General features: G+C 41.4%; 1 protein-coding gene and 1 pseudogene across 20 annotated transcripts in view; both read right to left on the bottom strand.

The window, feature by feature from the left end:
• The window catches only part of LOC122496034, a 32,388-nt pseudogene extending 17,671 nt beyond the window's left edge, over window positions 1–14,717 (bottom strand).
• Window positions 1–21,049, bottom strand: part of LOC122482144 (protocadherin gamma-C4) — a 178,103-nt gene that overhangs the window by 52,221 nt on the left and 104,833 nt on the right. The window contains exon 1 of one of the 20 annotated variants that reach the window (XM_043580268.1): window positions 16,910–19,848. The exons of the other annotated variants lie outside the window; for them this stretch is intronic. Within the exon in view, the coding sequence (XP_043436203.1) occupies window positions 16,910–18,454 (1,545 nt within the window). The 5' untranslated portion in view covers window positions 18,455–19,848. Of the gene's footprint in view, window positions 1–16,909; window positions 19,849–21,049 lie in introns of those variants that run through there. 20 annotated transcript variants of the gene reach the window in all.

Raw genomic sequence — 21,049 nt, 5'->3', positions numbered from 1 at the left:
CTGTGAGATCATGACCTGAGCTGAAGGTGGATGCTTAACCAACTGAGCCACCCAGGAGCCCTGAAAAAATATTTTAAATTTATTTATTTATTTTGAGAGTGAGAGCATAAGGGGGGGGGGGGCAGAGGAGGGAGACAGAGAGAGGGAGGAAGGGAATCCCAAGCAGGCTCCACACTGTCAGCACAGAGCCCCAACGCAGGGCTTGAACTCACGAACTGTGAGATCATCCCCTGAGCTAAAATCAAGAGTCAGAAGCTTAACGCAATGAGCCACCGAGGTGCCCCAAAGTATGAAAAATATTTATCCCTTTATGGGGAGAAGTTCTACCATCATTAACACTGCCAGTTGCAACTTAAAATGCTTAACTACCATTAATTTATTCAGGAAATATTCATTTAGAGCTTAACAATGTCAAGGACTGTTCCAGCCTTAAAAATATACCATGAAGGGGCGCCTGGCTGGCTCAGTCAGTTGAGAGTCGACTTCGGCCCAGGTCATGATCTCCCGGCTCGGCTGGTGGGTTCAAACGCCTCTTTGCTGACAACTCAGAGCTTGGAGCCGGCTTCAGAGTCTGTGTCTCCCTCTCTCTCTGCCCTTTCCTGCTCACGCTGTGCCTCTCTTTCTCAAAACTAAATAAACATTAAAAAAATTTTTAATATATACCATGGAAAAGAAATAACCCCTTGTTATGAAGGAGCTCGTATTCTTGTTAGGGAGAGAAAGTGAACACATTGAGGAAGAAGCAAATACACGTCAGATGAAAGTCACAGAACAAAAATTAGTATCTTTTTAACATGGTTACTAAGAATCCTAAAGGATGTTTAAGTTTGTGTGGGTGTATCTTCCAAGTGTACTTGTAATATTAAAATTCAACAATTTTATTATTGTTGCTACACATCTCTTATCCTAAATATTCCTTATTTGAAATTCTACTGTTTGTAACCCAATAATATATGGTGAAAAAATACTAGCCTTAAAAACATGCATGAAAAATATACAATCAAGTGAAAGAAAATTAAGCAACAACAATTTAAAACATCCTGGTAAATTATAATCCAAACAATTCTAGAGGCAGAAAAGAATTGGGCAGAGCTAATGTGAAAAGTAGAGTGAGCATGAATTAAACAAAGAGGTTCTCTGGGTGCTGGATGTCTTTAACAGTGAAAAAGAGATCAGGAAGAAAAATAAAGAACAGGGGTAGCACTGTAATGAACCCAAAAACATACCAGCGTAGAGCTACCAGGAAGCTTATCAAGCTCAGCCTGGTGAGGATCTATCCATCTGAATGGACTATCACAATGGAAGGAATCAAAATAATGGTTACTATATGTCCAACCACCTTCTTAATATCTGGACATGGATGTTTCACAGAATCTTAAACAACATGTTTACAACTCAAATCCTAATTTCTCTGTGATCTACCCTTCTCTAGTCTTCCACAACTCACTAAATGGTACCTTTGTCCATCCAGTTCCTTAATTCACAAATCTGGCAATGATTCTTAATCCCCCCTTTCTTTCAATCACTGTTTTTCTTCAATTAACAATATTTAATTGTAAATTTACCAGCCAGGCAATGATCTTTCCAGACACTAAAGAATATAAAAGAGAAAACAGTCCCTACCTTATGGAGCTTACATTCCACCATTCCACTATTCTCTTCTTGAATCTATTTCCTAAGTATATCTCCAATCCATCCATTTATTTCTATAGCCACTGCCTTCCCTTTAATCCAATCCAGCACCATTTTTTATCAGAAACACTGCCATGGTCTCCCATCTATTTTTCCTACTTCCATTTACAACCCTCATAAATCAGTCTGCCACACAACAGCCAGAGAAATATTTTAAAAATTCAAATCATATCTTGTCACTACCCTGTTTAAAACTTTTCAAAAGCTCCTATGTACAAAAGTACTTAGAATAAAATCCAGAGTCTTTAATATGGCTTACAGGACTCTGCCTGTACCTCATTTTTAGCTTCCTTAGCCTTTTTCACTTGCTCATCTTTTTGGAAGGACCTTTACACACACTATTTCCTCTGCCAAACAATTTCTTCTTTCATCTCCTTGTCACCTGGCTAACTTCTACTCATTTTTCACATCTCACACTAAATTTATCACTTCCTGAAAGAAGCCCTCCCTGACCCTCAGGCTAGGGTAGCCCCCCCCCCCCACCATTATAACCTCTCTTAGCATCCTTGTTTTTCTCCTTGGTAGCATTTATCAGACGTATAAAAGACCGTATCTTAGAAAGAGACCCATTAAGTCAGGAGTCATAGCTGCCTTATTCACTGGTGCATCTTTGGCACCTAGGACAATGGCTTGCATATACCAGGCAGTTAATAAATATTTGTCGTATAAATGAATTATGATCCAACCACCGCTAGACTTGGGGCAGACACTAGTGTTTACTCTGTTTTGGGATAGGCTCTTCCAAATTCTCTATATTTCTATATATAGAAATATATAGAAATATATAGAATATAGAAATATAGAAATATATAGAATTCCAAATTCTATATATTTCAGAGAATGAATGCCTGAATTTATGTAGATGTGGTTTAAACTTAAACTATATACTTTTACATTATATTCTCACACAGTATTAGAATAGAGTACCTTGCACTTCTTGTGTTTCAAAACCAGGTGCAGTATACAAAAATAAACAGCAACAATCAGAAAATGAAATTAAAATATATTTTACAGTAACATCCCAAACTATAAAATATGTAGGAATAATTTAATGAAAGATTACATAAGACCTCTACACTAAAAACTATAAAACACTGCTAAAAGAAGTTAAAGAAGATCTAGATACATGGAAATATAGTACCACTCCCATAGGTTAGAAGTCTCATTATTGTTAAGATGACCCCTCTCCCAAAAGATTTATAGATTTAGTGCAGTCCCATTCAAAACCCTTGCAGGCTTTTTCCCTCTATAGTGAGAAGATGACTTTTATTTGGAAAGAGAAAAAGATTATGAACAGTCAGAACAATGCTGAAAAAAAAAACAAGGCAAAAAAATGGGAGGATTCACCAACCTGACTTCAAGACTCACCATGAAGCGACAATAATCAAGACAGTGTGGTTGTGGCAGAAGGATGGACAAACAGATCCATGGCACATGACGGGAAGTATAGAAACAGACCAACTTATATCAAATGATTTTCAACAAGGGGGCCAAAGTAATTCAATAGGAAAAGGAACATCCTTTCAACAAAAGAACAAAAGAAAAAAGAAAAAAGTCAAGAACCTTGACTCCTACCTCAATGAATTCCTACCACATATCACATGTAAAAATCAATGTAAAATAAGATAGGGGGGTCCTGAGTGGCTCAGTCAGACTTAGGCTCAGGTAATGATCTCCTGGTTCGAGAGTTGGAGCCCTACATCAGGCTCTTTGCTCTCAGGACACAGTCCACCTCAGATCCTCTATTTCCCTCTCTGTGCCCCATCCCCCTCAAAAATAAACATTAAAAATAAACTAAAATAAAATAAGGTAAAGGAAAGAGTCAACATGTATTAAATAAGTGCCCTTTGCTCACCAGGAATACTCACTGCCTCCCCTAACACACTGCTAGAGAAAACACTACACAAGATAAAGTGATATGCCAGTGGCACATATGTGTTGAGATTCTTGCCTTTTCTTGGTTTCCAAGCTTTAGCAAACTATTCAGGTGAGCAAAAGAAACCAGGTTGAATATGCCAAATTATGTGATTATATGAATTCCTTTTAGAGATCACCAGGGAGGTAATAAAGTTAACATAGTTTGGACAAACAATAGAATCCACACCAGTAAGGAATCCTACCATGACTAACCAGACACGCTTTTATGTATCTTCTTACTAATATTCTATTTCTCTTGACTTGCCAGTAATTCACTCTTTTCAACTTTCTTATTACCCAATTTATCTAAATACACTTTCCAAGGTTAAGATTTCCTTTTCCTTTTTTTGTTACATTTTAGACTGCAATCTTCCAAACCACTGACAGTGATATATAAAAGGGAATTTTAATTGTAAATGTTATTCCATAATTTTTCAAATGTTTGTAAAATGTAAGTTGAGTGAAATGTTATGCTAACATTATTTGGATCCACCTGATTACAACGAACAACCCCTATCCAGCATTCTGTGCTACCTCAAATTCACTTTAAGTATCCATACCAGCCACAAGGGGGTAGGGAGATATTTGCTGTTGGATCCCAGCTCAGGATCTGAGGTGCAGACTTGGGCAATGAAGGTGCCAGGAGGGCTGTTTTGGGCCACATGGACCACTAGGTGGCCTGGTGGAAAACTGGCCTGCTGTTGATGTCACCAACGTGGAGGGGGTGGTCCTTCGGCTGGAAGAGAGAGGTAAGAGGTAACATTGTACCCTAGGTCAGCTCCTAGTCCAGGGCCCCTTCTGTTGCAAGCATGTAGTAATTACTGATAAAAGACAGAACTAGTGATAGATTCAATTCTGAATCTATACCAGAAATGTGACCTCCCTGTTTTCTCCCAAATCTGGATCATGTGGGTTTTTTGTTTTAAAGTTTTGGGTTTTTTAAAATTTATTTAAGTACTCTCCACAGCCCATGTCAGGCTTGAACTCAGGAGTCACATGCTCTTCTGACTAAGCCAGCCAGGTACCCCTGGATCCTGTGTTTTATACAAAGTGATTACTGTCAAAGGTAGGGAATCTTCAGAAATCATTGTGGAAATAAAAGTAAGTATCAGCTCTGGGATTGTCATTATCACCGAAAATTTTGATCTCAACTACACCAGGCAACCAGTCCTCCCCATCGCTGTTCCTTGCTTCCAAAACCATGGAACATTTTTAAATCTCATCACAGCCCAATGAACTTAAAGTTTTCATTTCAACACAACTGTGATCAAGATGAAACTGGATACAGGTACTCTGGGCTGCCAAGATATATCTGATCTCCACTTTACTGCTCTCATATGGATCAGCAGCCCTCATCCTCACCAATGGAAGTGGCTCAGGCAGCATGTTTTCTCAAAGGATGACCCCGTATACATTCTGGCTGAAAATGAGTAGGGAGATACAGTTGCATCAACCACCAGGGTGGAGATCTAAGCAGTGCTGCTTTGGGGCTGTCTTTGACTTTGACTAAGACTTAGCCTTTGACTAAGGCTGTCAGGACTAAGCCATGTGAGTTTTGCTTTTCCTAGTCTATTGGCTTCTCTAATGCAGGTTCAACCTATTTGTTTCCACTGTTGATCTCTTTTACTTCAAAGACAAATATAGTCCTGCTGCTAAGGTGGCAAAATTGCTTCCAACATCAGTGTCTTCTGTAGGTTCTATTACAAATCTTGCCCCAAGCTGGGTCAACTCAGACATTTAAGTCAGTAACACTCCTGCTGAACTTTGCATCTTGACTATCTAATGTAGAAAACATTTAAAGGATTTTCAACTACCATTTCTAAACATTTGACACAAACCATGGCATATGGGCATATCTGTTTCAGGTCCATCCTGTTACAATTAAGTGTCCGCTTTCTTAACCCAGAGTGAAGTATTCTTTTACCACATTAATCCACAGCTTCTGAACAACCAAGTCCTGGACACATAGACCTATATCCTTGGAAGGGTCCAATGAATAAAGTCACCCAGCAGAAACCTTACAGATCTCCTTGTTAACCTCTATTTCCACACTGACTCACAGCAACACTCTAAGTCTCTGCCTTAGGACTGCAGCCTGAAGTAATCAGAGTTCAATGATCTGAAGAGTTGAGAAAGATGTTTCTCACTGGAATTTGTAGACTGAGAAGCAGCAGTAGTACAGCCTTATTCATGCAATTAAATATTCCTGGGAATTTATATTCTCACTGACTCCAGCATATGAGGTCAAAGTGGTGACTTGGTTTTTTTAAAATTTTTTTTTAATGTTTATTTATTCTTGAGACAGAGACAGAGTGTGAACAAGGGAGGGGCAGAGAGAGAGAGGGAGACACAGAATCCGAAACAGGCTCCAGGCTCTGAGCTGTCAGCACAGAGCCCGACATGGGGCTCAAACCCACAAACTGTGAGATCATGACCTGTGCCGAAGTCGGACACTTAACCGACTGAGCCACCCAGGCGCCCCATGACTTGTTTTTATAGCTCTTCATGCTTAAGTTATTTTTTAGGTTGTCTCTTTTTTTAAAAAAAAAAAATTTGTGGGGCGCCTGGGTGACTCAGTCGGTTAAGAGTCTGATTGATTATTGATTTCAGCTCAGGTCATGATCTCACAGTTTGTGAGATGGAGCCCCAGGGTTGGGCTCTGCTCTGACAGCACAGAGCCTACTTGGTATTTTCTCTCTCCCCTTCCCCTGTTTGCACTCTCTCTCTCTCTCTCTGAAATAAATTAATAAACTTATAAAATTAAATAAAATTAAATAAAATAAATTAAATAAAATAAATAAAATAAAATAAAAATAAAATAAAATTAAATTAAATTAAATTAAATTAAATTAAATTAAATTTTTTTTTGTATGGAAGTCTCAGGATGAACTACTGGCTGGATCTTCAGGTGCAAATATGCAGAAAGCATCTAAGAAGTTTCACAATATTGAAAGCTTATGTACAGAGGCAACTATTTAAAAATGTTGACACATCTCCAGTTCCTTAGCTTTGCATAGATAGGTCAGAGAGTTGGCTCTTATTAGGAGTTTGATATAGAGGAAAAGCACATGTAAAATAAGTAGTTTGTGCTATGATTTTTCCCCAAGAGACTACTTTCTAATCACTGAACTGAAGCCTTTTACTGAATATTTAGAAGGGGTACAAACCATTGTGTGGAATGCTTCAGAGACTTAAAGATGAACTAAGAAATTATACTTGTCCTTCTATGGCTTCTCTAAGAGAAATTGTGGAGATATTGATTTCTTTTACATACAAATTATTGAGTCTATGGTTCTTCTGATAACAATTTCTTCACATTTTTCTGAACCACAACTCTTCCCATTTGGTATCAAGTAAACTCACACTCTAGCAAAGATATTTTCAGGGCGCCTGGGTGACTCAGTCAGTTAAGCGTCTGACTCTTGATTTCAGCTCAGGTCATGATCTCACAGTTTGTGGGTTTGAGCCCTGAGCCCGGGCTCTGTACTGACAGCATGGATCATGCTTAGGATTCATTCTCTCTCTCCTCTCTCTCTCTCTCTCTTCTCTCTCTCTCTCTCTCTCCCCCCCACCCCCCGCTTATGTTCTCTCTTTCTGAAAATACATAAACATTAAAAATTTTTCAATTACATTTCATAAGCTATCTTTTCCTGTCACATTTTAAGAATCCTAAACAATGTGTTCTTTTATTGATAACTTTTCATTAGATATGGTTTCCTAAAAATGAACTCTAAGTGTAACTCTAGAGAGTAGTAAACCTATTTGATCAACATCTCTTTGATCAACAACCTTTCACAGGTGTTTGCTTTAAAATTTTTTGAAGTAGCTTTACTGAGGTATAACTGATATACAAAGAACTACACATATTTCATGTGGAGGTGTTTTTTTTTTTTTAACCTGGTATATGGCACAAGGAAAAAATATAATTTTCATCAGAACTGTTCATGATCACAGCTATACTCTGTCACATATAACTAAGAAAACTGTGATAAAGCCCATTTATTTATCATTAGCCTTCTAATTCAGTTTAAAATGATGTATGGGGGGGGGCGCCTGGGTGGCTCAGTCGGTTAAGCGTCTGACTTCAGCTCAGGTCATGATCTCATGGTCCGTGAGTTCGAGCCCCGCGTCCGGCTCTGTGCTGACCGCTCAGAGCCTGGAGCCTGTTTCAGATTCTGTGTCTCCCTCTCTCTCTGACCCTCCCCCGTTCATGCTCTGTCTCTCTCTGTCTCAAAAATAAATAAACGTTAAAAAAATAAAGACTGCAGAGATTAAATCTCCAGAAAAAAAAAAATAAAAAAATAAAATGATCTACGGGTTGCATAGTCTCAACAAGATGTACAGTCTCACCAAGAATCCTAGCCTATTTCTGCTTCAAACAGCATAAAATCTCTTCTAGAATGGATGTGGAGGAAGAATATCTGTTGGCAGATTACATTTCCACTTCAGGTGGTATGAAATAGTGGAGCTGCAACTTTTAAGTTATAGCTGAACACTTTAACTTATTAGATTAAATGAATGCAAACCCACCTTCCTTAACACACAGGAAGAAAACAAAGTCTTTCACATAATTTCATTACTGGAACAAGCACAAAAGAAGCATCCAAACCTACTGCCTAGTTTCTCTAAAAAATATCAACAAATATACTAATTATCAATCCTAAATTATCAACAAATATTCTAAAGCTAAGACTGACATGTTATATTAAATGTGTTATGTTAGCTTAAACTCTCATGTTGCCAAAACCAAATGACTCCAACTTTCAGGTTTTGATGATACTTTTTCCAGTTAAATCATCCTAACAATCCTAATGAAGTAAAAAGTTCCTTTAAAGGAGAAATTTCATAGGACCCTTGGTTAGGTTTCACTATGGTTCAGAAAGAGAAAAATTAACACTCCGACAACTGTCCCATCCAAAACAATGGTTCCTGATCTTTTATGACCCCAAACAGGGGTTTCTCAATCAAGAATGTGCCTAGGGAGATCCTTTGCCCATTCTGCCATGTGAGGTCACAGCCAAAAGCCTGTGATCTAGAAGGAAGCCCTCACCTGACCATCCTGGCACCCTTATCTCAGAATTCCAGCCTTCAAAACAGTGAGCAATACATTTCTGTTTATAAGCTATTCATCATCTAATCCCCTTTGGTGAAGGGGATCAATTGGTATAAACCAGTTATAAAGTAAGTCATAGGGATATAATACACAACAAAGGGAAGTCAGTAATACTGTAATAACTTTGTGTAGTGACAGAGAGTAACTACACCTATGGTCAATGTAACATACAGCATAGAGAATTGTCAATAATATTGTAATAACTCTGTATAGTGACAATAACTAGACATATCAAGGTGATCATTTCGTAACATATAAAAATGCTGAATCACTGTCATACACCTGAAACTAATAAAATATTGTATGTCAATTATAATTCAGTTTTTAAAAAAATTTACAAATGAATGCACCTAAGCACTTAAGCTTTTTAAATTAGCTTTCATAAAAATTCTAGAATAGTTTTACTTCCATTCACGTGTCATCCCATTGTACCACCCATAGAAGCACACAAATCATTACTTTTCACAAAATGACAAGTAAGCTAATATTGAAAGCTTGACTCCTTTTTATATCAACAATGTAAAAATATGGCCACCATTAATTACCTATTATAAACAAGATGGTTTATATGTTATCACTACTCCTCACCACAATCTTTCAAATTATACATTATCTCTATTTTGCTGAAGCTGCTAGAGATTTAAAAAACTTGTTAAAGGTCACAAATTTAGGAATTACCTCATTGCAAAGCTGCTACTTTTCTATATTATATCTTAGAATACTGATAGCAAGTAATCCCCAGAGCACACACATTTGTCCATTCATTCACTTAACAACTAATTAATGGAGCCTATTTAGCTCAACTGAAAGCATTAGTTAAGATCATTGCTATATGAGATACAGCCTAAAGGTCATGATTGTTCATTGTCCCAACTTGTAATCATTTGTCTCTAAATCAGGTTAAGTGAACAGAAGTCAGCATAACTGGACTATAGCAGTTTAGTTTCCCAAATAATTTTGTTGTGTGTTATGTCTTTCATTTTGAACTGACCACCATATGAAAACCAGCCTTGTGATAAACATTTTAATAGCTTTTACAAAACAGGACATTACACTGCCCTCTAATCCTGATGATATCATTTAGAAAGTTCTACTCATTAAGTTTCACCTGGAACTTAAAATACAAAATCTACATTTTTAGATCAGCTCAAAAACTTCCTTTAAAACAAATCAGACAGAACCATACTATTTTTCCTTTTTTTGTCTTGGTTGTCACAAAATATAAAGTGACATGTGAATTTCATTACCAGTAACACGTCTCACTTTAGGGCCATTTGATTACCTTTCTTTCTCAAACGATTTCTAACTTCTTCCGTAAGTCCAGATATTAACTACTGTATCTTTGGAAGGAGACAGGCAACAACAACAAAAAATAAGGATGCTAGGATTCCCTACTCCTGTATGGAATTCGCTAAAAAATCCAGGCTTTTCACAGATTCCAGCAATGTTTTCCTAAGACTACTATACATTAGTGTTCAATTTAGGTTCAACATTATACTAGAAGCATAAGGCTCTCAAGAAACACTTAGAATCTGAGCACTATCCAAAAATTTTTTCCGTGTGTGAAAGTTACAGGAAACTTATATAAAAGAGATTACTACATATTCACCACATTACCAAAACACTCAAAACACAATTTGTTAGCTGCGTGTTCCACAAAGTCATCATTAAGATCAGCAGTACAGGTAAACTAAAGAAATACCTCACCTGGAAACACAGACATTGCCATCCCAAAATCTCTAATAAGTCTAAAAAATAAACAATCTCTTCAGTTTTTCTTCATGACAACACTTACACTGTTTGCATATTTCTTTTTTATTTTTTTAAGATTTTATTTTTAAGTAATCGCTATACTCAACATGGGGCTCAAACTCACAACCTCAAGATCAAGAGTCACATGATCTACCAACTAAGCCAGCCAGTTGCCCGTTTGCATATTTCACTGAGAAAGTTTTAAGCATGTAGGAAATAAACTTGGTGTATTTTTAAGTTCAAGAATTGTATGAAACCATGTAATGACTTAAGACCTGAGAAAGTACAAATGTATGCATTACTAATGACCAGAATTACTTCACGTTAAAAGAAATTAAATGCACTTCATTAATTCGTTAGCAATTTCATATGTAGTTAGAAGCCCCTCTACCCATAAAAGTTTATTAAAAATTTCATTTATGCTTTTTATAAATTACAGTGAATTTCTCTACAAGAATGTGTGTGTAAGTAGGCTCTTCGCCAGCAGAGAGCCCAACATAGGGCCTGAACTCAGGACCCTGAGATCAAGACCTGAGCTGATATCAAGAAACCAACACTTAACCTACTGAGCCACCCAGGTGCTCCGAGTATTTGTGTTTTTAACAGATAAACTAGCATCAGCTGTTCAACATAAAAATGTTATGTACGGGCACCTGGGTGGCTCAGTCAGTTGGCCCCGGACTTTTGCTCAGTTCATAATCTAGCAGTTTCTGAGTTCCAGGCCCCATCTGGCTTGCTACTGTCAGCACAGAGCCCACTTCAGATCCTCTGTCCCCCCTTCTCTGCCCCTCCCCTGTTTGCATGCTCTCAAAAATTAACATTTTTAAAAATGTTGCACGGCCAATGGTAAATAAAAAGACCAATTAAAAGCAGGCATATCTTGTTAATTAGAAAAATTACACAGGATACTAACAAAGTACTAGAGTGGTTATAATATTATAATATACAAACACTATCACAAATAAGGCGTGAGAGAAGGCGTGATGGGAGCCCTGAGAGAAGACCTCCAGGTTGGTCACTGGTGTCTGCCACGCGTATACAAATTTTTTAGTGTGTGCTTTATCAATGCTGAATATATACTGAATATACATACATTCATTAATGGATAGTTATATTTAGAAAATGCCAACTACCTAACAGCAGAAGAGGGTCGTTTCTCTCACTGCACTCCCGGCTCAGGCGCGTGTCTGCATCATCAGGCTGTGGGAAGATCACGTGATTCCCGCGAGAGTCCGCGGGGAGGGAAACCTCGTGGAATAAGTCTGCGGGAAAGCGCGCACCCTGTCCACGCCCACAAAGCGCGAGGCGGACACGCCCACCAGCCCACCTCTTGAACCCTGAAGCCGACTTGACTCGAGGCGTGCCAGCGCCTCAGACTGAGCGCCAGCCGCACGATAACAATGACGTGGAAGACGCAGGAGGTTGCGGCTACGGCCACCACCAAGTACAGCGTGTGGTCTGAAGAGTCAGGGTCAGCTGGAGGCTGGACATTGCCCAGATCAGCCAGAAGTCTAGGATGCTGTCGGCGAAGGCCACGGTGAGCGTGATGGTGGCCGAGAGAAGGGGCTGGCGGTGATCCTGCACCACCACCACCAGGCTCTGCTTGAGCGAATCTCTGTCCAGCAGGGCCCGCCCGTGCAGTGAGCACCTCGCCCGTGTGCAGCCCCACCGCAAAGAGCCCTGGCTCGCTAGCCTTGAGCAGACTGTAGAACAGCCAGGTGTTCTGACCAGAGTGGTTGTCCACCGCCACCACCTTGGTCACCAAGGTGCCGGGCTCTGCGGATCGTGGTGCCAGCTCCACGCCTGTGGAAACGTCAGTGGAGAGGGTGGGGTACAGGACTTCTGTCACGTTGTCATTCTGGTCCACCACGAACAGGCTCAGAGACACATTGATGCTGAATGGAGGATCGCCGCTGTCACGCGCCATCACTTGTAGCTGCATGTCTTGGAACTGCTCATAGCCGAAGGAACGCAGTGCATACAGAACGCCAGTGTTGGAGTTGATGGAAATGTAGGATAGTGGTGGTGCAGGGAGGGTGTTCTTGGCTAGGAAGTAAGTGACCTGGGCGTTCTCTCCATAGTCGGGGTCGTAGGCCATTTTTTTTTACCTTGTCATGTATTTCTTTTTTTTTCCAATATATGAAATTTATTGTCAAATTGGTTTCCATACAACACCCAGTGCTCATCCCAAAAGGTGCCCTCCTCAATACCCATCACCCACCCTCTCCTCCCTCCCTCCCCCCATCAACCCTCTGTTTGTTCTCAGTTTTTAAGAGTCTCTTATGCTTTGGCTCTCTTCCACTCTAACCTCTTTTTTTTTCCCCTTCCCCTCCCCCATGGGTTTCTGTTAAGTTTCTCAGGATCCACATAAGAGTGAAACCATATTGGGCGCCTGGGTGGCTCAGTCGGTTAAGCGGCCGACTTCGGCTCAGGTCATGATCTCGCGGTCCGTGAGTTCGAGCCCCGCGTCGGGCTCTGTGCTGACAGCTCGGAGCCTGGAGCCTGCTTCATATTCTGTGTCTCCCTCTCTCTGACCCTCCCCTGTTCCTGCTCTGTCTCTCCCTGTCTCAAAAATGAATAAAACGTTAAAAAAATTAAAAAAAAAAAGAGTGAAACCATATGGTATCTGTCTTTCTCTGTATGGCTTATTTCACTTAGCATGACACTCTCCAGTTCCATCCACGTTGCTACAAAGGGCCATGTTTCCTTCTTTCTCATTGCCACGTAGTACTCCATTGTGTATATAAACCACAATTTCTTTATCCATTTATCAGTTGATGGACATTTAGGCTCTTTCCATAATTTGGCTATTGTTGAGAGTGCTGCTATAAACATTGGGGTACAAGTGCCCCTATGCATCAGTACTCCTGTATCCCTTGGGTAAATTCCTAGCAGTGCTACTGCTGGGTCATAGGGTAGGTCTATTTTTAATTTTTTGAGGAACCTTATGGAGGCTCTTCTAGGGTTGTTCTCTGCAATATAGGTAGATTAGAAAGCGTCGGAGAAGGCGGGCAGGTTGTCTTTGGTGTCTGCTACTTTCAGTGAGACGTGAGTTTCTGTGGACAGGGGAGGAGTTCCTCTGTCACTGGCGATCACCGTGATGTATCTAGGAACCTGTTCTCAGTCTAGGAGTGTGTCTGTCACTAATGTATAGTAATTTCCACAAGACTTTTATAATTTAAATGGCACATACTCTCGGATGAAACAGGTCACTTGTCCACTTTCCCCAGAGTCTTGATCATTTACATTTAAAAGGACAATTAATGTCCCTCTGGGAGAGTTTTCCAGAATGGAGCTGGAGAGAGAGGTGACAACTATTTCAGGGGCATTATCATTTACATCCAATATTGTGATCAGGACTTTGGCTCCTGCAGAATATCCTGTTTTATCCATTGCTTGCCTTTCCATCTCGTAGAATCTCGATTCCTCATGGTTCAGGTCCCCTATTGTTGAAATTGTCCCTAAATTAGCATCTAGTTTGAAAACCGGGGCCGCATTGTAGTCTACATAACAGAAGGAATGTCACTTCCGCATTGGCTCCTTCGTGAGAGTTGGCGGCCCTTACCAGAAGCAGCTTAGTGCCCACCACCATATTCTCTGGAACGCTCACGCGGTACTCGGACTGAGCAAATATTGGTGCGTTGCCATTCACATCAGCTGCCATCACACGAATTCGCTCAGTGCCTGTGCGCACTGGGTCACCCCCCATCGGAGGCTGTGAGAACCAGGTGATGAACAGTCTTCTGCTCCCGGTCCAAGGTGCGCTCCAAAACCAGTTCTGGATACTTGTTACCATCCACTCCGCTTTGCACGTCCAGGCAGAAGTGAGTATTATTACTACTGAGTCTGTAGCTCTGAAGAGAGTTCTTCCCGATATCCGGATCCCAAGCGTGGGGAAGCGGGAATTGCAACCCAGTGGCTGCGTTTTCACTCATTTTTATTTCTAATTCATCTTCCCGGAAATAGGGGGCATTATCATTAATGTCTCTCACTTCTATCACTACCTCGTATATTTTTACTTTATCTTCCAACAGAATCTCCAGATTTAATTGACACTTGAAGACCCCTGTCTATCCTGTCTGCAGAGATAAGGCTGCCGCTTCGGGGGTTTAGAGCGAAAAGCTGAGTCCTACCTCTGGAGACTATACGGACTCCACGCTCCTCTAGCTCCCAGGGCTCCAACCCCAGGTCCTTGACCCACCCTAGAGCCTTTCTCCAGCTCCTCAGGAACTGAACAGTGAATTTGGGTTCATCTGGTTTCCCACAGAATCCCCAGGAGAACTCCCAGCAAGACAAGCCCTTTGCAGTCACCTAGGAATCATTGTCACTTTCCTCCAAGATTATTTTCACTTCTTCCCTTGACTACCGAAGTAAGGTCCAGCTTTTCCAGTCTTCAGAATCCAACAGTTTCTTCACAATCCTGAGATGGTTAGCTTCTATCTGTGTTTTGCGCTTCACGCCCCTCCCGGGCAAGCAGGAGGCAAGCAGGAACTCTGTTGTTCTTTCCCTGATTAGTGAACAGCGGTGCTCAGAGCCCTAACCAGTTACTGCACGATCTTGAGGATTTTTGGTTTTTGTACCTTAAATAGCTCCACCTACTGTTCTTCAAATAGGCATGGAAGTAGGGCCAAGTAAAAAACTACAGTGTTCCTTTTAATAGAAACTTCAGTGAGCTTATTTTCATTTCCGAGCTTATTTTTATTTCTCTAAAATTTTTCATACAGAGTCACTTTCTTGAGATTATTTTCTGTAGCTGTAGGTATATTCTGTCTTTTTCAATGAGCTTTTATTTTTTTTAATTTTTTTAACGTTTATTTATTTTTGCAACAGAGAGAGACAGAGCATGAACGGGGGAGGATCAGAGAGAGAGGGAGACACAGAATCTGAAACAAGCTCCAGGCTCTGAGCAGTCAGCACAGAGCCCGACGCGGGGCTCAAACTCACATACCGCGAGATCATGACCTGGCTGAAGTCGGACGCTTAACCGACTGAGCCACCCAGGCGCCCCTTCAATGAGCTTTTAAATGAATCTGAAGTTTCTATACAAAGTAATTTCAACCTTATAATTTTAGTGCACCTAATTTGATATCACCACCCCAAAAAGACACCTATTATGTGACATCTCCCTAGGAAATTACTGTTTTCAGATATCTTTAATAGAATAAACTTTCTCACTTGCTGTGATAGGTGGCATTTTTTAAAACAGATTCTCAAAGTTACCTATATAGAACTATTGTTGTTCTATAGATTGTTAACATCTAATATTTAAAAATCAAAATTTCACAACATGGAAACCTAAAAATAAGAAATGGAATTGTATACATTATCAGAAGCACACTGACAAGAAGTCAACTGAGTAAGACACATCAACATTTTCAGGACAAAATGGAAGCATTTCAACTTGCATTTATGGGAAATGAGGGTAGTACTTCACAACTTACTAATACATTATATTACAAAATAGTGTTTGAGAAAATTAGCAATCCAAAGAATATTACAAACTTACCTTTTTCTGAGTAACAAACCCAATTCCAATTACTGAAAATGGTAATACATTCAAAAGCCCACCAAAATACAAGAAAAATTCTCGCTACTCTGCTTTCATGAATGTAAACATTTAGATTCTGATGAAAAGCATGTTTGGCAGGCATACCACAATGTATTTTTAAAACTGGGAGGAGGGGCGCCTGGGTGGCTCAGTCGGTTAAGCGGCCGACTTCAGCTCAGGTCACGATCTCGCGGTCCGTGAGTTCGAGCCCCGCGTCGGGCTCTGGGCTGACAGCTCAGAGCCTGGAGCCTGCTTCTGATTCTGTGTCTCCCTCTCTCTCTGACCCTCCCCTGCTCATGCTCTGTCTCTCTCTGTCTCAAAAATAAATAAATGTTTAAAAAAATTTTTTTTAAATAAAAATAAAACTGGGAGGAAATCTGCAGGTAGTTCTGAGAAAAGATTGAGAAGAAAATTAGCCTATTCAGGGGGATTCAAAAAATCTCTAGCAAACATACCTGAATATTGTCAAATCATTACTCTGTCCTTTAAAAAAAACCAAACAACCTTGTGCATTTTCCTCTCACTTTGTAGCTATAAAGAAGAAGCCTTATATATTCAAGATATCAATGTTCTGAGAAAGGTAAACACCCACAGGAAGAAAACATTTACGTTTCAGCTACAAATATTTCTGTGGCAACAACATCATAATACCCACTTCTCACAGTAAAAGAGATTTGTGGGGGGGGGGGGGGTGGTAAAGACTATCTCAGGTGAAATTGTCAAAATATTTCAAAATACTTGAGGGCTAATAATGAAGTTACGGGTCCACATAGAAAGGAACAGAAAATATTGAGTGGGCAAACGAAGTGATAGAACATATGATTTAAGATTTTTTTGCCAAAATATTGTTTTAAAATTAAAAACTAAACCTATGTATTGAAACTCACATGGGCAGAAGCAGCAGCAGCGTTAGAGCTTAATTTGTTATTCTCCTCAGTGAAACTTATTACCAAAGAAGCTTCATTGGAGAGATCTCCTTGGGGACCCATTTCTGACGTCATAGTTAGAAAATTAAGCCGTGTTTTCTGAGAATCGGAGGCAATGTACGTATTGTAGGAATACGGCAAAGTTTCAGGATTATAGGTGGGAGAAACTCCTGGTCCAATCTTATGACAGAAACCAGGTTGAATGCAGTTCCAGGCAGTTGGGGTGATGGAGCATCGCAGGCGCAGGGCCACCGCCAGAATCACCGCAAGGAGGAAGAGCACCGAGATCAAGGCCAAAGCCACCACCAGGTAAAACTGCAGCTCGGCCTGGGGGTCAGAGGGCTCCGGGCGGTCGCTGACATCCGGCAGTACTTCTTGGAGGCTGTCGGCGAAAACCAGGTGCAGCGTGGCGGTGGCAGAGAGGGGCGGCTGTCCCCCGTCCCGCACGGCGACCAGCAGGCGCTGGCGGGCCGCGTCCCTGTCGCCCAAAGCACGCGCAGTGCGCACCTCGCCCGTGCGCAGCCCCAGGCTGAAGAGTCCGGGCTCGCTGGCCTGCAGCACGTGGTACGACAGCCACGCATTGTGTCCCGAGTCGGCGTCCACCGCCACCACCTTGGTGACCAGGTAGCCGGGCTGCGCGGCGCGCGGCACCGTGTCGAAGAGCGCCGAGCCGTCGGGCCCCAGCGCCGGGTACAGCACCCTAGGCGCGTTGTCGTTGCGGTCGCCCACCAACACGCGCAGGCTCACGTTGGCGCTGAGCGCGGGCGAGCCCTGGTCGCGGGCCTGCACCGTCAGCTCGAAGGCGCGCAGCTGCTCGTGGTCGAAGGCGCGCTGCGCGAACACCACGCCGCTCTGCGCGCTCACGGACACGTAGGACGCCAGCGCCCGCGGCTCCAGGTCGCTGGCCACGATGGAGTAGGAGACGTGGCCGTTGGGCCCTAGGTCGGGGTCGGAGGCGCTGACTTGGGCGATGGAGGCTCCTGGAGGGTTGTTCTCGGCAATGTGGACCATATAGAATGCCTGTTCGAAAATGGGCGCATTGTCGTTGACATCTGCGATGTGCACAGTGATGCTTGAGCTAGAGGAAAGAGGCGGCTTTCCCCTGTCAGTAGCTGTGATGGTGACATTGTACACAGGGGTCTTCTCCCGGTCCAGGGCCCCATCTGTTACAAGTTTGTAGTAATTATTGGCAGAAGATTCAATTCTAAAAGGAACTTTTTCTTTTATGAGGCATGTGACCTCTCCATTTTCTCCGGAATCTTTGTCATGTGTTTTGAACAGAGCAATCACCATCCCCTGTTCTGTGTCCTCAGTTATGGAACTTGACACCGAAGTGAAAATGACCTCTGGGGCATTGTCATTCTCATCTAAAATTTCTATTATAATTTTACATTCAGTGGTCATGCCTCCACCATCCTTGGCTTCTATACTCATGGTATAACTACTACTGTTTTCAAAGTCTATAGGAACTTTGGATTTAATTTCTCCACTTTGATGGTCAAGCATAAATATATTTCCAATATCTCTTACTGTTTTGAAGGAGTAGGTGATCTCTGCATTGATGCCCTCATCCTGGTCGATGGCTGTCACCTTTAGCACAGAGGTGCCTGAGGGCAAGTTCTCTGGAAGGTTAACTTTGTACACATCCTGACTGAACACTGGGGGGTTATCATTGGCATCGGTGACCTCAATCTTGATTTGAACGGTGCCACTTCAGACTGGGTCACCTCCATCCACTGCGGTCAGGACCAGAAGATGGGAGCTCTGATGTTCCCAGTCCAGCGGCTTCTCCAATATTAATTCTGGGGCATTCTTGCCTTCGGTCTTATCCTTCACCATCAGAGAGAAATACTCATTATAGCTGAGTTGGTAATTCTGGAGAGAGTTAGGTCCTACATCTGCATCTATAGCAGATTCCAAACCAAATCGAGTTCCAAGAATTGCAAGTTCATTGATTTTTAAAACAATACTATTTTGGGGGAAATAAGGTGGATTGTCATTTATATCTTCTATCCTCACAGATATGTGAAAAACATTTAGAGGATTATCTGCCACAATCTCTAAGGGCAGGACACACAGAGGGTTTGGGGGACAGAGCAACTCCCTATCTATTCTGTCACTCACAAGTATGTTGCCATTCTCTGTGTTCACGGTAAAGTATTGTTTCTCTGCACTAACTCTGAAGTTGCGGGTCAATAAATCCTGTACATGCAGTCCCAGGTCTTCAGCAAGGTTCCCTACCACTGAGCCCCTGGCCATTTCTTCCGGAATAGAGTAGTGGATCTGCTCAGAGAGCCCCCCACAGAACAAAGGCAGCAGGAAGGGAAAGAGTACTTGCCACTGCCAGGTATAGCTCCTCTGCTTCGCCCTAGTTCCCATCCTTTTCTGCGCTGCCACAGCCTCTGATGTTAAGAGAAGATGCTTTACGAATTGTGTTTAAAATATTTACTGCCAATACGTAGAAAACTCAATGTCCTCAATTTCAAGGCATCCCAATCTGTATTCCAAAATCATTTGCTGAGCAGATAGTCTATGTGTGGGCTTCATCTCCTTTCAGACTTGCTTCCGTGACTGCGCAGAAAATCACTTAGGTAGATCGTGGACTCCTGCTCTTGCAGCACATTGGCCAACAGCGGCGCTCAGAGTCTACTTAGAAAATTGCAGTCCAAAGCCTTGCAAACAATGGGATTTGCTATTCCGTCAGATTTGTTGGACTCAGGTATACAGAACAAGGCAATATATGAGTTTTGGATGTGTCTCTTTTCCAGTGTTTACTACCAAAGAAGATTCATTAGAGATTTGATTCTATAGAAGAGCCATTAACCGAGTATGAGAAAAGTTTATCTTCTTCTAATCAGAGGCAGTGCACATACTGGAAGAACAAAGCCAAGTCTTCTCTCCAGATTTAGAACATAGACCACATGGTAAAACAGCCTCACCAAGTGATATGGGGAAATTTTTGCATCCATGAACTACCCCCCAGTATTATTTTCAATCTGATGTGCAGATAATTTTCCTCCTAATTTTTCCAGAGGAAACTGGAGGGGAGCTCAAATCTATATAGGACATACTCAGGATGAGGTTGACCAAAGATATATTGTTTTCCTTGCTCCTTATAAAGGAAATTTTTGAAAAGGATTATCAAAATACTTTCACCATAACACTTTCACCATAACAATATAAAAGTATACCCTAGTAGGTACCATAGGAATTTAATGACATGCAAAACGTGAGAGTGTTTTATTTTTATCCTTCTATTTAACTGGACCACATGTTGTACCTTAATAGAAGTTTATCACTACCTCTGAATCAAAATAACCATCTTCTTTATAATTTTTTTTAACGTTTATTATTTTTGAGACAGAGAGAGACAGAGCATGAATGGGGGAGGGTCAGAGAGAGGGAAACACAGACTCTGAAACAGGCTCCAGGCTCTGAGCTGTCAGCACAGAGCCCGACGTGGGGCTCGAACTCACAGACCGCGAGATCATGACCTGAGCCGAGGTCAGCCGCTTAACTGACTGAGCCACCCAGGCGCCCCGTAAAATAACCATCTTCTTAATCTCAAGTTTCAAAGGTAACCTTTCCTTTTGTTCTCCAAGATTTTGGTTGCCAGCTCCTAACTGTTCAGACTATGTTTTATATATATATATATATATATATATATATATATATATATATGGAACAACCTCCCTCTCCCACAAAATAACTCATGTCCTTTTATTTGTCTGCTTTCAATTCAAGTAAAATGCCTCAAGTCTGTTTTCTTTTTTAACTTTATTTATTTTTGAGAGAGAGAGAGAGAGAGAGAGAGAGAGCACCCACATGTGAGTGGGGGAGGGTCAGAGAGCGAGAAGGAGAGAGAGAGAATCTCAAGAAGTCTCCATGCTGTCATGGGGTTCGATCCTATGGACCATGAGATCGTAACCTGAGCTGAAACCAAGAGTGAGATGCTCCAATTGGGCCACCCAGGGCACTCCAAATCTGTTTTCTCAGTTTGGAATTCCACAGGCATAAATTTTATCCCTACATGCTTGAAACACTCTAAAATTTTTCTTGACATCAAGAATGTCAAGCATCTGTTGCAGGATATCCCTTTCC

This window comes from Prionailurus bengalensis, chromosome A1 (assembly GCF_016509475.1).
Source record: "Prionailurus bengalensis isolate Pbe53 chromosome A1, Fcat_Pben_1.1_paternal_pri, whole genome shotgun sequence".
NCBI classification, from domain to species: Eukaryota; Metazoa; Chordata; class Mammalia; order Carnivora; family Felidae; genus Prionailurus; species Prionailurus bengalensis.
This window is presented reverse-complemented; position numbering and strand designations above follow the sequence as displayed.